This window comes from Cajanus cajan, chromosome 2 (genome assembly GCF_000230855.2).
Source record: "Cajanus cajan strain Asha chromosome 2, NIPB_CcT2T_4, whole genome shotgun sequence".
Taxonomy (NCBI): Eukaryota; Viridiplantae; Streptophyta; class Magnoliopsida; order Fabales; family Fabaceae; genus Cajanus; species Cajanus cajan.
The window spans coordinates 74,027,243-74,042,423 of record NC_138518.1 but is presented as its reverse complement, the minus strand read 5'-3'; the positions used below and the strand labels follow the sequence as shown (position 1 = coordinate 74,042,423).

Genomic DNA, 15,181 nt, shown 5'->3' with positions numbered 1-15,181 from the left:
TAATAAGATCATATTTATAAATAAAAGAAAAAATGAAGATTTAATTAACAGACTTAAAAGTTGAATGATAAAAATTGTAGAATTGGAAAAGTGGTAGCATAATAAAAGCATGGTGAATGTTGTTGATGGTGTGTTCACTTCTGAAAGTGTGCAGGTGACAAAGTTTTTCACTCTTGGACAACTGAGAAATGAGAATCGTGCTTCTCCAGTAAGCCCTCCCATGCCCTTGTGCTGGTACGTATCTAGCAAGCTTTACGCTTTTCAGAGTTTCACTCATACCCACACCCACTGCTTCAACTTGGAGCACAAAGGGTAAAATTTCATTTCATTTCATTTCTCATATACGCCTCCACCTAACCTAATAAATTATTTACTACTCCAAACAAGTGAAATTTTACAAAAAAAAAAGAAGGTAAACTTAAATGTAAACATAAACATAAACCTCGTGGCTTGGTCTAAGGAGTAAGGTCAATTAGAACTGTAGCGAGTATTTAATTTATTAAACTAAAACTGAAATTCTTTCATTGATCCACTCACTGGCACAGTGAGGACAAAGAAGAGGACGAGAAAAAAACAGCATAAAGTTGCATCACTGCCTTCATTTATTTATTTATTTATTTATTTAATTTCTTTGAATTTGAAATCATTATTAATTCGACTTGAGTTGCCCTTAGAGTTTCTCATGCATTTATTTATATCTCTCCATAGTCCCTCTTTCAAGATCAAAATTGTCTCTCACTGAGACTGAGAGTAGCATGGAAAACCAAAAGCGTCTCAAACTGCGAATCTCTCGCATGTTCCGCTCCTCATTCGGTTCCTGCAGAACCCGTAACCTAACCGATGTGATGGAAAAAGCGGTTTTTGCACCACCCAACCCGGTGGAACCAACCTCCCCCAAAACAACAAGCAACGACACTTGCATCGTGTCGTTTAAGGATTCCCACTCTCTCCCCAGACGCAAAATCTCGGAATGGCCATCACCTTTTCTATGGGCTGCTACCACCAATCACAACCTTAACCTTAACCTCAACCTCGGTGTCATGTCGTGCCCCCCCACTTCCCCCAACATTTCCCTCAACACAATCCACGAACACGATTTCGGCTTCGACGACAAAACAAAGGCTTTTTCAACGATGACCAAAACCAAGAAGAAGAAGAAGAAGAAGAAGAAGAAGAAGAAGAAGAGACGTGCCCAGAAGAGAAGGGACTTTTTCCCTTTCAATTCTTGCGCCAAAGACACAAACTTTGGTGGCTACTGGTGGTACAGCACCGACGAAGACGACGAAACCGACACCCTCTTCTCCTCCCGGAGCCTCTCCTCCGACTCCTCCCGCTCCCACCGTCGCCGCCGGAAAACTGACCGGAGCTCCGACATGGGTCTTCTGCCGCTGCACGGAAAGGTCAAGGACACCTTCGCGGTGGTGAAACGCTCCAGCGACCCTTACAGCGATTTCAGGACTTCCATGCTGGAAATGATCGTGGAGAAGCAGATTTTTTCGCCCGCGGATTTGGAGAATCTCTTGCAGTGTTTTCTCTCTCTGAATTCGTATCACCATCATAAGATCATTGTCCAAGTCTTCACCGAGATTTGGGAGGCCCTCTTCTCTGACTGGTTTTGATTTTAGACAACAAAAAATAAGAGGGAGAAAGAAAATAACTGCCATCTTATCTTCTTTCTCTCTGTTATTTGTTTAGTTCAGTCCTTCTAACTTAAACTTTCTCTGCAATCTGCATGTATGATATGATATGAATATGATATCCCATCTTAATTACTCAGTCTTTTTCATATATGCTGTTTCTTTTTCTTATTTTTGTTCTTATTGTTTAAGGTTTATTTATTTATGAAATTGGGATATTTTAAAAGGCTAATCTTTTAAAATACTAAAATTTATATCTAACAAATGCTCTTTGCAAGAAGCTGATACATGAAGTTGAGAATGAAAGCTTGAATGCATAGAGGCATAAAATTGTATGTTGGTTGTTACTATTGTTTAAGAAAGGGGTGTTGATATGTGTGGATATACTGACAAGGAAGGTGTGTTTGGAAAGGTGGAGGTAAGATTGTGAAAAGACCTAAAAAAAGGGCACTTGTCTTGTTTCTGGGGGTGCCAGCTTTATTTATGCTTATGGAAAAGATTTCTCAATGGGAAACAAGGGGCGTTGGATGAGTCCATTAGGCTTTGACCTGTGAGCCCGAAGCTTGAAAGAGATGGCGATGCGATGGGGTGCTTTTTTTGATTTGAATGAGGGAAAGAAAGCACCAAACCTGTCTAACTCTCTCGTGTGTTGAATTCGACCTTTTGAAATTCTTTTCATCTGGATGCGCCAAAAGAATACAAAAAGACTATGCTGTTTTCTTTCTCTCCAAAACAAATCACAGAAAAGGATCACTTTCCATTGAAATTAGGAGGTCATCATTCGAAAACCCACATGGGATGAGACTTGAGAGGTCACGGAGTGCGTGAGATCTGCATTGGATTGAGTTAACAAAATATAGATGAGCTTTATGAACTTGTGACCACTAAAAAGGAATAGTTAATTAGTTATATTAAGCTAAAAGTAACGTTTAACTTAATATTTCCTACCGATAATCCTTATTGTTTAATAATAATAAAAAAGTACATAAAAAGAAAATATAATTCATTTTCTAAACACAAGATATTTGATAGTTTTAAATGAATAATTAAGATTATCGTTCAAAAAAAATACTTTATATAGAAGGATCCAGAATTATTTTCTACAATATATTGTTATGGATAAGTATTTGCCAAACATTTATTTTTCTTAATGGTTTTGGTTTTTCTTTCTTCGTTTCGGTGGTTTCTTTTGTATTATGAGAGTTGATCAAAAGTAACAAATAAAAATAAAAAATTCTTGCAGGAAGAGGTTCCCTTGTTTTAAATAGCTAAAAAGGAGAAAAATAAGTCTGACATGCAATATTGTTGACCTTATTTCTACAAGAATAATCTACAATTCTCCTGAAACAAAAGGGGATTCACATGAAGCACATATTTTTGTGTCCATATATCTCTTATTTGATTTGAACCTCATCTGTTTCTAATTTAAAATTTAAAAAAAAAAAAAAAAAAAAAAAAAAAAAAACAACTTGGAGACCAAGATGCAGATATGGCCGAACAACAATTTTGTTTGTCTCTTGTTTCATGAGTTACTCCAGGTTAATACGAACAATTATTAGCCAATAGCCGCGAAAAAGATTTCATTGAATTGTTTTCAAATAGGTACACATCTCTTTGGTCAAAGAAAAAAAAAAGTATTCGCTCAATAATTTAGTAACGAGTTTGTCACCATACTAGGACAACATAATTTAGAAATCATTAAAAGCATCCATCCAAAAAATAAAATTATTCCTCCAATTTTCATAACATTTTTTATAATCTATCAAATCATCGAACTTATCTCATGTTTGTTTTTTTCTTTTCAATCTCTCTTCTATTTGTACATAATTAATATACAAATATAATGAAAAATGGGAAACCAATTACACTTTGTTGGTTTTGTATGCGGTTGGTATATACATACAGAAGAGACAGAATACATAATTGTTTGGTAAAAAGATGTTAAGTTTGTATTGTGAACCAAATTCATGTCGATCTATGAATGTAGTATTATTAACCAAATTGTATCACTTTGAGCAAGCAAGACAGGACAGAACAAACATAAACACAGCCTTAACAATAACATCAGAGGGAGATCATGTCGTTTGTCTTCAGTATATAGTTCAAAATGAAGAGATCTGAAAATAATTGTGGCAAGGAAGGATCTTGGACTGTTCATGTACATATATCAGTGACAAGCAAATATATGATGGGACTATAGACTGCAGGTTGAACAAACTAATGGAAAACAAGGGTAACCAAAATAAAAAAAGTAAAAAAAATTTGAGCATTGGGCATGTGTGTTGTCAGAGGGTGGATACGTACAATTCGAATTCGATTATACTGTGATTTGAAGATGAAAGATGAATTTGGGGGCGTAACGTCGGTGTCAAAAGAATGGGTGCAGCTTAAAAACTGAAATGAAAGAGAAGGCACAGTGGAATGAGAAAACTGTTATGAGGGATTGCAGAAAGAATATAAAACGAAAACGTTTCTATCTTTCGATTAGTTGTGGGGACTGCGAGCCTAGGCTACTACTGAATGTGTGATTACCGAATTACCCCGATGAAAGGTATGTAACATAACATGAACGTTTATTTGTTTTGTGGCAATCTAGGATGTCACATTCATTTGGGTGTAGGCGTAGAGGTTTATGTCCATTTGCCTCAAATGGAAAGCAGATTAAAGAATGTCTGCTAGTGGTCAATCCATTATGTCTTGCTTTGCTTCCCACTCTCATTAATGATCGCATTTTTTGGGTTCTTGAGCCCCAAATCTCCTTGTCAATGCACACAACCAAATATGTGTAATTAATTTTTGGCCAATTCATTACATGCATTGCCTGTCTCTTTCTGAACATGGGCCTCATTGCTACATAATTGGGCTGCCCTACCCCTTTCCATGCTCTTTGTCGTTTAATCCCTTTCTTGCCTTTGGGCTACCACCTTAAACATTCTCACTCTCCTTCCTATCTATTACCAACTACAATTTCAAAATTAATTCACGGGATCGCCTCTATCAAACTTTTTAATCACATCATTCTTTTAAGGAATCACATATTTAAATCTCTCAAATTTAAAATTTATCTTTTTTACTTTTTTTAGTTTAAAAAAAAATATTTTTATCTTTATACTTAAATTTTATTAAAAAATCTGTCAAATACTATTTTATAGTGTATAATGTTATCACTTTCAAATATGTCATTCTATAATGTATTGAAACTCAAAAGAATAATGCCAACTATTTTTCAAGTATGCTAGTGGCAATGTTTATTATTATTATTATTAGTGGAAAGTTTTGATTAACTTTGTAAATAATTAATCTTTATCATATAATTTAACTAATTATTTTTATTTTACTTTAAGAGAATTGGGTTTAGTTTCGATTTTATGAATGATATTTTGGTCATTAATAAAAAATAAAATTTGATTGAGGAAACAGAGTGTGTGGTCCCTTAAATTTAGCGAGCAGAGGGCATGGTATGTATTGTAGTCGATCGTTTAACATGTTGATAGAATTGAGCAATGTTCTAAGCAGTGAATAGTACTAGCAAGTAGCAAGCTATAAAGGTGGTACTCGTAGGGGTGTTTTGGGGTTAAAAATAATATTCTGGGAATTAAAATTACGAGAATTAAAAAATAAGAGAAGTTTTGAATTTTGAAGTTTTTGGGGTTCTCGCTTGCTGAGCATATTCTGCCAATAGTCTGGTTCTGGAAGGCAGAAAAAAGAAGAAGAAAAAAAAGTATGGTGAGTCAGAGTCAGACACGATTGAATTTGTAAATTAATTATATGTATCTTGACTCTGAAAGAAGATGACAAAAATGAACTGACGAAAAAACCCACGCTGCCTTTAATAATATAAGATAAGGGCACCCCGATCAACTAACTAACTCTGCTCCATATTTTGCTGTCATGCATAAGATAGGTGTGACAAATTAATTAATTTATTTCATTCATCCACAAATAAATCTATTCAATCTATTTATTAAAATAAAATAAATAATAAATTAGATTTAATTCACTATTTTTTTAAAACTTAATAGACTATAATATATATTTATTGAATTAAAACTTTAAAAGATTATTTTAACATAAAGAAATATCTTTTAAATTTTAAAAGACTATATAATAATATAATAACTTATAGAAAAAAAATATTTTTGTAAGAACCACACCCAAGAGCTCTCTCTCTCATTTTTCCTTCCTTCCATTACTCTATTCTCATTTCCTTTCTTGGTTGAACCATGGGTGCTAGTGTTTGATTTGAAAGGTTAAGCTGGTGAGAAGCAAGGAAAGCAGTAAGGCTAATGTTGGAGTCTTCCTCCCTGAAGCATTTTCATTTTCTTCTTCTTTTTCTTCTTCCTTCTCGTGGGCTTGAAGCTCGGATTTTGAATCCGATAAGAGGTAAGAGAAGTTAGAACTCGAATCATTGTATATTTTGGATTTCATGTAGTTGGATCATCATCTAGGATGTGACTTGGGGTTGAGTAGTTGAGTTGGGTGGGTTGCATGTTGTTTGGGATTGTGGTGTTCTTGAATGAGTTTGGTAAAAATGGGTGATCATGAAGTTTGATGTATGCATGTTGAAATTTCTGTGATTTTTGGGTTACTTGAACGAATGTAGTAGTAATCATGAGTATAGATCATGTTTAGAGGGAAGATTGTTGAAAAGAACGTGAGGATCAGAGGTAGAAGCTATGGAAATGCAAAAAAAAATTGCACCCATCATTGTAGCCATGGTTCATGGCCATAGCTATGGAATAAAAGAGAGAATGGCAAAAACCCACCGTTGTAGCCATAGTTCATGGCTGCTGCCATGAAAAAGGGAGAATGGCAGAGATCCACCGTTGTAGCCGTGGTTCATGGCTGTAGCTGTGGGGAGGAGACTGAGCTGGTAGAAATCCAATGCTAAAGCGTTGATTTGAGTGCTGCAGCGGTGAGGGTAGATGACCGAATTTGGTCTTGAAGTCTTCATGAAAGTTGTAGCATTGGATGTTAGCTTTCCAATGGCGCTGCCCCCAAAAAGGAGGTCTAAAACTTCAGTTATGACCTTTTTAGTGAGCAAAGGTCAAACTGTTAAGATGTAGGCTAGTTGTTGTGGTTTTTACATTTCTTAACAAGGTAGATGATAGAATTAGGACTTAATGTCTTCATGAGAGTTGTAGGAAATCTTCTTATATGAGCTAAGGAGAATGATATAAGTAATATAACTTCATATATGTTATTTTATGTGGAGGCTACCATTTCATAATAAGTGATTTAGTTAAGTTGAAAGTTGTTTTGAGTACTTAGGTTGATTTATGTTGTTTGTGTGTAAGTTGGAATGATAGATGAGTTGTAAACATGTAGTATAAGTTGTATTATGTGATATAATGTGTTATGTTGATAGTCAACATGATCAATATAACACATTAACAACCAACTAGAGGAGAGACCATTAATTAATGGGATAACTAAATAAGTAAAAATTTAACAATTAAGTGGTAAAATTCACAAAAGCATGAAACTTAAACGACAAAAAAGTATATATTAAGTCTAAAATCATGTTTACAAATAAATTAATATAAACATAAAAAAAAATTAAGTCAAGCCAAATTTTAAATTAATATAAAGTAAAAGATTTTATTATATGTTTATAAGATGTAAAGTTTGTAATAAATAGTAAGTAATAACAATTAATATACGAGTTTCTATTAATTTATATATATATATATATATATATATATATATATATATTAATATTTTTAAAATTTGATCGATCATTGAAAGATTAGTTCAAGATGGTTTAACCATAATTAAATCGTGATCAAATTAACATTAAAATAACAATAATAATATTAATAATTTTATTATTATTATTATTATTATCAATATAAAAATAATATTAAATAAAATATTATATCATATTATATTTAAGTCTAAATTTCAATAAAATATAAAAATATTTAATAATAATAATAACTTTACATTTAGAATAAAGGATAACAAATTAATATAATATAAATTATAAAAAAAAATAAAGATATTAAAATTTAAAATTTTAACATAAATAATTAAATTATATTTATAAGACAGGTATTAAAAACAAGTATTTCATTAAAATATTTTAATTAAATTAAAATAAATTAAATTGATTCAAATTAGTTTGACCAAAAAAATTTTACTAATTTTTTATCGATTTGTTATCAAACAATTTTTGGGACCAATTAAACCGATTGAAGACCTGTTCCTGATCAAATCAATTGATTCGGTCCAATTTTCAAATTCAATCAATTAGTTCGATATACAAATTTTAAAATTATGTGTTTTAGAATAAAAAAAAATATATATATATTTTTTTTGAAAAACAAAAGGTTTGCACCAACATTTTATACCGCTTTTAATTAGTTTGATAAATTCTTAAGCAATTTGTGCTTTACTAAAATTTTGAATTATTTGAACCAGTGACTTAATCATTTCCTAGTCAAATTGATGGATGATATAAAAATTTTATAAATTTCCACTAAATGAATACCCTTATTAAATGTTATAAATTTTCATTGTCATCCCCAATCCAAACCCTACAAATTATTAGGAAAAAAAAATTAGTTGTACTTATTAAATCCGTATTTTTCTTTCAAGTTCATTGCTCAAACATACTTTCTAACCTAAACTTTGTATCTATGATTACATGTGCAACTAAGTTTTCAAATAGCGAGATTTTTAGGATATACATCTTAATATTCATCTCATCAATTCCTATAACTACAAATACGTATTCTGGACTTATTATACATATAAATAAAAAAAATATACTTAAATTTTTTACTAAAATATAAATAAATTTCAATCAAATCAACATTATTTAATGCTCTTAAATAAAAAATATTCATAAAACAATAAATGAGAATACTATATATCATAATAAGTGTGATTAAGGATTTTTAGTAATATAATATATACTTAATCTAAATTTATGAAAATTAAATCCATTTAATTATCTTATTTATTATGTGTGAAATTAATATTTTTTTATTTATATATAGATCTAGATGGAGTATTTTATAAAACACACTTCTCATTATTTGTAACCTTTTCTGTAACATGAATCTATATTCAACACATATAATAATAATAATAATAATAATAATAATAATAATAATAATAATAATAATAATAATAATAATAATAATAATAATAATAATATTAATATTAATGATAATAACATCATTAACAAACTAAAAATAACAATAACAATAATAATAACTATCACAACAATAAATGAAGATAATAATAATAATAATATGAATTACGAAGTTTATTAAAAAGATGCATCTTCATCATTATAACAAATGTTTAGACATATATAGAGGTCTTGATATATACAAGAGGAAGACAAACATTTGAAGTGCAACGAACTCAAAGTGATCTTACAATAAAAGGCGATGCGCATATAATGTGCAACAGGATTGCCATATCATGAAAGAAAACCTCTTATGAGACATCATCCACTAAAATTTTAAAATATTCTCGTGATAAAGTTTAAGATATGTAATGTTTAATGTTAGGAGTGTTTAACAGGGTAATCCTATGCAGCCCACTAAAAAAAGGATTAAGTTAGGATGAGTTGGACCTACTTTTTTATTGAATTGAAAATCACAATTCAATTCAATTTGTGGTGAGGTACAAGTTAAGTTGGATTTATCTATCAATTTATTAAAAAAAATTATAAATTATTTTTATTTTATTTATATTAAATTTTATACAAAATTTTATTTATATATAATAAATAAAGAAAAAATTATATAAAATTAGTAATGAATAAAATGATTCAAAATTTCAAATGTTGAATAAAAGCATGTATTTAATAAGTTTATCAACAATAATTACATAATATAATAATCACAAATCTATCTCAATGTGAATATGTAAAAATTAAAGAGAAAAAATAGGCTAAAATATAGAGATAGCATAAATAATATGATATAAGAAAAATAAAAAAGTGTTGTAAAAGTTTTATAGTCAAATATTATTATTTTTATTTGCAGGAACATCGATATTATTTTATTAAACATTTCTCAATAAATTTTTTATTCTTATTTTTTTAATATATTTTGACTTAAAATAGTAAAGTGGGTATGTAATTAGAGTTAAAAAATTTATGATCTAACTCATTTAAACATAAAATTATATAATTTAAATGAGTAAGTTAGCATCGACTTTAAATAGTAACCAAACTTTAGCAACAATCAATTGATTCACGTGATTATCTCTATTTGGATTTTTTTATAAATAAAACATAATATTTTCAAGATGAAATTCTCAAATCAAATATCATTATTCACTTATTAATTAATCGAAACTCAATTAAAATTTTAATAATCATAAAAAATGTTACACTCACGTCATGAAAAACGTGAGTTTAGACAAAATTTTGGATCATTTTTACTATCAATATTTATTATATGGTTAACTGAAATTTTGTTAAAATTTTAATGGCCAAAAAAAGTGTAAAACATGTCATATAATAGACAAATTCAAATAAAACTAGATAAATCTAATTAAGATTTTAAAATATATGTGTCCATCTTAGATAGTATCTTTATTTGAATATGAATTAGGTGAGACACTAAACAAGTAAAAATCTTCTTATCAATTTTTAATATAATTGAGGCTCACATTTTATATCCTTGCAAGGATTTACATTTATTTTGTTCGAAGATTTATTATATAAGACATGTTTAGATTAATTTTTTTTTTCTAAAAAATATTCTTAATTTTCAATAAAAAAATACTCTTATACACAATATCGAAAGAGTCCGCACCAAACACACTGTATCCAAAGAGGCTGATAACCAGAATCAGGCTCAAAGGCACTCTTAGAGACACAGACAAGTAAATTAAACTTTAGAATACAACAAATTTAACAATCTCAGTGATTACTGATTTGGAGAAAAGCTACCATAAAATATAGACACAAGTCAACAACCATCCGCTCCTTTCATCAAAAGCAAAAGTAACAAAACTTAAAAGTTCTATTTATAATGGGAACAACTCGCAAATTTACAATATCCCACATTAAAAAAAAAAAAAAAAAAAGAGCGAGAAGGTGATTTTTGGGTTTGAACGATGTGGGGCCTGTGAGGAAGCAGAAAGTAAACGAGGGCAAGAAAGGAGCGTGTGAAGACAAAAGTTCTAATAAAGCAAAGGAAGCCGATGAAAGAAAAGGCAACTCCATTGATCATTCAAAAGAAAAAAGCTAAAGAATCTTTCATCATTCATAGCTCCCCCCTGCTTCTGTCATATGTATAAAGAAATCTTCACTGAGATCACTCATCATATCCAACTACAACAACCATCAAAACACAAAACACAGGTACATTCTGTTCAGCACCAAAGTACACAGCATAAAATCTTATCCATACAGGAACCAAATACTATCATTATCATCACATCACCCATGGTGCTAGCAAGTTCCATTTCCAACACCAAGAAGTTCTTGCAAAGGACTCTTGAACACTTCAAGTCTTGTTTCTCTCCGGCCTACCAAAAGCTTCCCAAAACACATCCCCACAATCAATTCTCTTGTTCCGTGGCTGCGGCTACTGTCTTGGACGTGGACAATAACCCATGTTACAAGGACTTGGAGAAGTTCTACAGCGACTTCACCAAGGAATGGGACAAGGGAAGGCGAAGAAGCAAGAAGAAAGGAAAAGAAGAGGTGCATAATAATGATGAAAGCTTCGTTGGCTTGAACAATGCAAGCCACGAGCATAAGAAGAATCAGATGGAGAAAAGTGAGGAGTGTGACAAGAAAAAGAACAAGAAGGGCTTAACACATCAAAAGGGGAAACAGAAAGATTCATCATTGGATTTTATTGGTAGGAAGGGAAATGGAAAGTGTATGATGGAAAAGAAGCTTAGAGAATTGGAGATGTTGGAGATGAGTGATGTGGATTATGTACTGGACATTGAAGAGGTTCTTCATTACTATTCTCGACTCACTTGCCCGCTTTATCTTGAAATTGTCGATAAATTCTTCATGCAAGTGTACTCCGAGTTCTTTGGTGCTGCTCCTGTTGTTACTACACCTCGTACTCGTAGTATTAATTCTAGGCCAAAGTGAGGTCTTAGGCTTGTCTTGTTATTCAATGTTTCTTTAGAAGATGATTTTCATTGTTTATTTTATTATTATCCTTCTGTCCATGAATGGTAATGGATGTTTTCGTGTTTTCAAAATCTAAATTTATTGTTGTGCAATAATTTCGTTGTTATGACACGACATGCAGTTAGTTGTGAAAATTCAGAATGCATTTTGTTTGCAAAATTGTTAAAAATAAAGATTTTGAAGAGTTTTTGTGGATGGTGCTTAGTGAGATAATTGAAGACTTTTTATTAGCTCAATCTGCGGAAATGGAAGGCACTCTAAATTCTAAAAGGCTTTTGCTTTTGCTTTCGCTTTCGCTTTTCTTTCCCCGATTTATAATTAATATGTATTGTATGCCTTTTACATTTAAACACATTAGCAGCAAGTTAATCCACTGCTATACATTAATCCGTACAAGCAGCACCTATTTATCAAAAAATTATTCTTCGGCATACCCTTCCAAGTGAAAGTGATTTGTTAAAGTAATTGATATGATTATTAAACAGAGATATAAGTAATTAACATGCTGAAAAAGAAAAAGGGAAATAAACAGATATATAAAGTAAGTATATATATAAATACTCTTATAAGTATTCAATTTAAAATCAGTAAAGGGTCTAACTCATATATATGATTGAATAGTGGTGCCAAATTTAAAAGAAATAAACATACTTGGTTAACTTGTTTTTCTTTTAAATTTTTATAATATATTTTTTAAAAGGAGTTCAAAATAATTAGTTTTCTTACCTATTAGAATCGGACTAATTTATTAAAGATTCTAAATTTAATTAAATCTCGTTGTCACTATTGAAGATAAAAAATTATTGTTTTTTCAAAATAAACTGACAGCAATATGCTATAAATGAGCTTGATGGTTAAACATATATATAAATATATAATATGTTACATTGCCTTAAATATTAAGTATTTTAATTTCCTAATTAAAGAAATCGTTTAAGCACAATCAAATCAATTATAATTTTGTTTCCTAAAATAGGAGCAATATATTATAATACAGTACTACACTAGGTGACGTGTCTCTTATCATTATCAGTGGTTATTGGGTGCTATATTTTCGTTACATATGGAAAATCCTTGGAAGTCTTATGCTAGCGTTTAGATTGGCGCAGGAGATGAAATAAAATGTCATTATATTTCACTATTTGGATTCATTAAATGAAGTTGGAATGTAATGGAATTTCTTTTATCCTATTTCATCATTATTTCCATTTTTAAAGGAATAGGATGCACAACCTAAGAAAATTCGAAATTAGTTCTTAACTTTGCAACTTTCATGAGCCATGTTTGGGTACCTTCGTTCCTTTTTAGTCTTTTTTTTTTTTTTGAGTTGCATTTAATTTGATAGCATGAATGGAGAATAGGGTAAAATAAATCAAGATCCTACTTCCATTTGGGGTTCTAGGACCAAGAACAATGTGCGTTTTTTCTTCTCTTTTTTAATATATATTTTAGTTTAGGTGTAGAAAACATATAAGGGCATATTTGGATTCCCATTGAAACCCCCAATGTACATGAACGGAGAAATAATAAAGGAAATGCTTTTGCAAAAATACGTTGGAAGGCAACTTAATGGTAATTCAAACATGCACTAAATCTTTTTTATAGATTGATAATATAAAAAAATGCACTAAACACAACAAATTCTCTAATTGGGAATATGTATGACTGAGAGAAGAAAAAAAGGAAGGAAAAAGGCAGTTACAAGGTTGGATTGTTAAATTAAAATGTGACATACAAACAATAATTTCTTATTACGTGACAATAAGAAAAAGGTTAATGCTGATAAAATATTTCATTTTATTCTGATGTACTTGTTTTGGGCTTTTTCACCACCTTATACCAACATTACATAAAAGTAGTCTTAGTTATTCGCATTTCACATTTTCATATGGCACTTTCAAATACTTGCTCTGTTACCGACTTACCCCCTACTATTTTCTTTATGATAATAATATTTTCTAATAAATATGGCACTATATACGTTTCTTTGAGCCTTCACTTCATGTGTAACAACTGACAAGGCTTATCATCGTTATGGGCCTTTCCTTTAAGACTTGAAATGGGTCCAATGAAACGTAACATCACATTTTGTCATTTAACAGTCGAGAAGACCCACCAGAAAGAAGAAAATAATATTATCCCAGTTCCAAAACTTTAGTTCTTCTAACTTTTTATACACAGATTAAAATATATTTAATTTATATATAATTAGAGTAAATTATTCTCATATATTAATTTACAAATTTTTATAATATTCTCAGGTACGTACTTATATTATTCAAAATAATATTATTATTCAATTATACACAAAGGTATAATTAGAAAAACTTACATATAAATGTGTTGAAAATTAGAATCATAAAGAATTAATTTTAAAAAATTGAAAAATCAGAAAAAATAAAGTTTTGGAAGGGAGAGAGTAACGCTAATGAATCATACCTCGTACACCTTAGTTTCTGCCCAGTCCCCACGATTCATAAAAAGGATTGACAGGCCCGAAGCCGTAAACATGACCAAACATGGAAGCCCAAACTCCAAAGAATTCATCACTTGATGACTTTAATTTTTTCTGTTATAATATCGCTTAAGGACCGATTGATTTACCAAATTGGATCACTTGTATAAAATTTCTCTCTCTATAAATTACAATAATTATCTTTTAAAAAAATGTTTATGAAAATCATTATTCAATAAGAATATTTTCACCTTTTTTTAATAAGAGTTTTTTTTTGGAATTTTTTTTCTTAACTTAATATCTCTTTTAAACTATCATTTTTATTTTTATTTTTAAGTAAAATTTTAATATTTTTTTACAAAATTTATCAATAATTAAAATTATTTTTTTTATCAAAATATAATTTTTAATTGTAAGTCTAAAATCTAATTTATATGATAAAATATTTATTTATTATAATTTTAATTATAATATAATTTATATATTATAAAATTTAATTATATAAAATAAAAATTTATCTTACACATTACACTTGCTAAAATGCTAATTAATTATTAATTTGGAGGTGATTTGAAACATATTACTAATGTGGGTGCAAGTAAAAAATGTTAGTTTAATTAGAATTTTATATGTCACATCTTTATTTTACACCAATTGTTTAGGTGATGTTTATGTGAGACACGTCAATATAAATTTTTTTTTTATGTTTTCTAAATATGAGTGATAGAGACTAAATCAATAATGTTCACATATATAAAAATTGATTTAATGTTTTTTTTTTTACACACAAGACCAAATTCACAATTTACAACATGTATATGAACAAAATTATATGTTTAACCAAAAAATAAACAAGATAAAGAGTATAGTAAGCAATTTGACAAAAAAAAAATTTAAATAGTAAGGGTTTCCTTTTAGAGCAATGATTTTTGGAAAGGTCAACTTAATAATTAAATGTGACCT

General features: G+C 29.7%; 2 protein-coding genes across 2 annotated transcripts; both read left to right on the top strand.

The window, feature by feature from the left end:
* Nucleotides 1–468: 468 nt before the first annotated feature.
* OFP8 (ovate family protein 8) lies at nt 469–1,788 on the top strand. Its single transcript, XM_020366256.3, has one exon. It carries the CDS (start codon nt 756–758, stop codon nt 1,617–1,619), a length of 864 nt encoding a protein of 287 aa, XP_020221845.1. The 5' UTR covers nt 469–755; the 3' UTR covers nt 1,620–1,788.
* A 9,267-nt stretch (nt 1,789–11,055) lies between these two features.
* On the top strand, nt 11,056–11,721 carry LOC145955187 (uncharacterized). Its single transcript, XM_083069895.1, has one exon. It carries the CDS (start codon nt 11,056–11,058, stop codon nt 11,719–11,721), a length of 666 nt encoding a protein of 221 aa, XP_082926021.1.
* The last annotated feature ends 3,460 nt before the right edge of the window (nt 11,722–15,181 follow it).

Excerpts from the sequence above, each read along its gene's own strand:
- OFP8 (XM_020366256.3), top strand. The coding sequence starts at position 756 with ATGGAAAACCAAAAGCGTCTCAAACTGCGAATCTCTCGCATGTTCCGC.
- LOC145955187 (XM_083069895.1), top strand. The coding sequence starts at position 11,056 with ATGGTGCTAGCAAGTTCCATTTCCAACACCAAGAAGTTCTTGCAAAGG.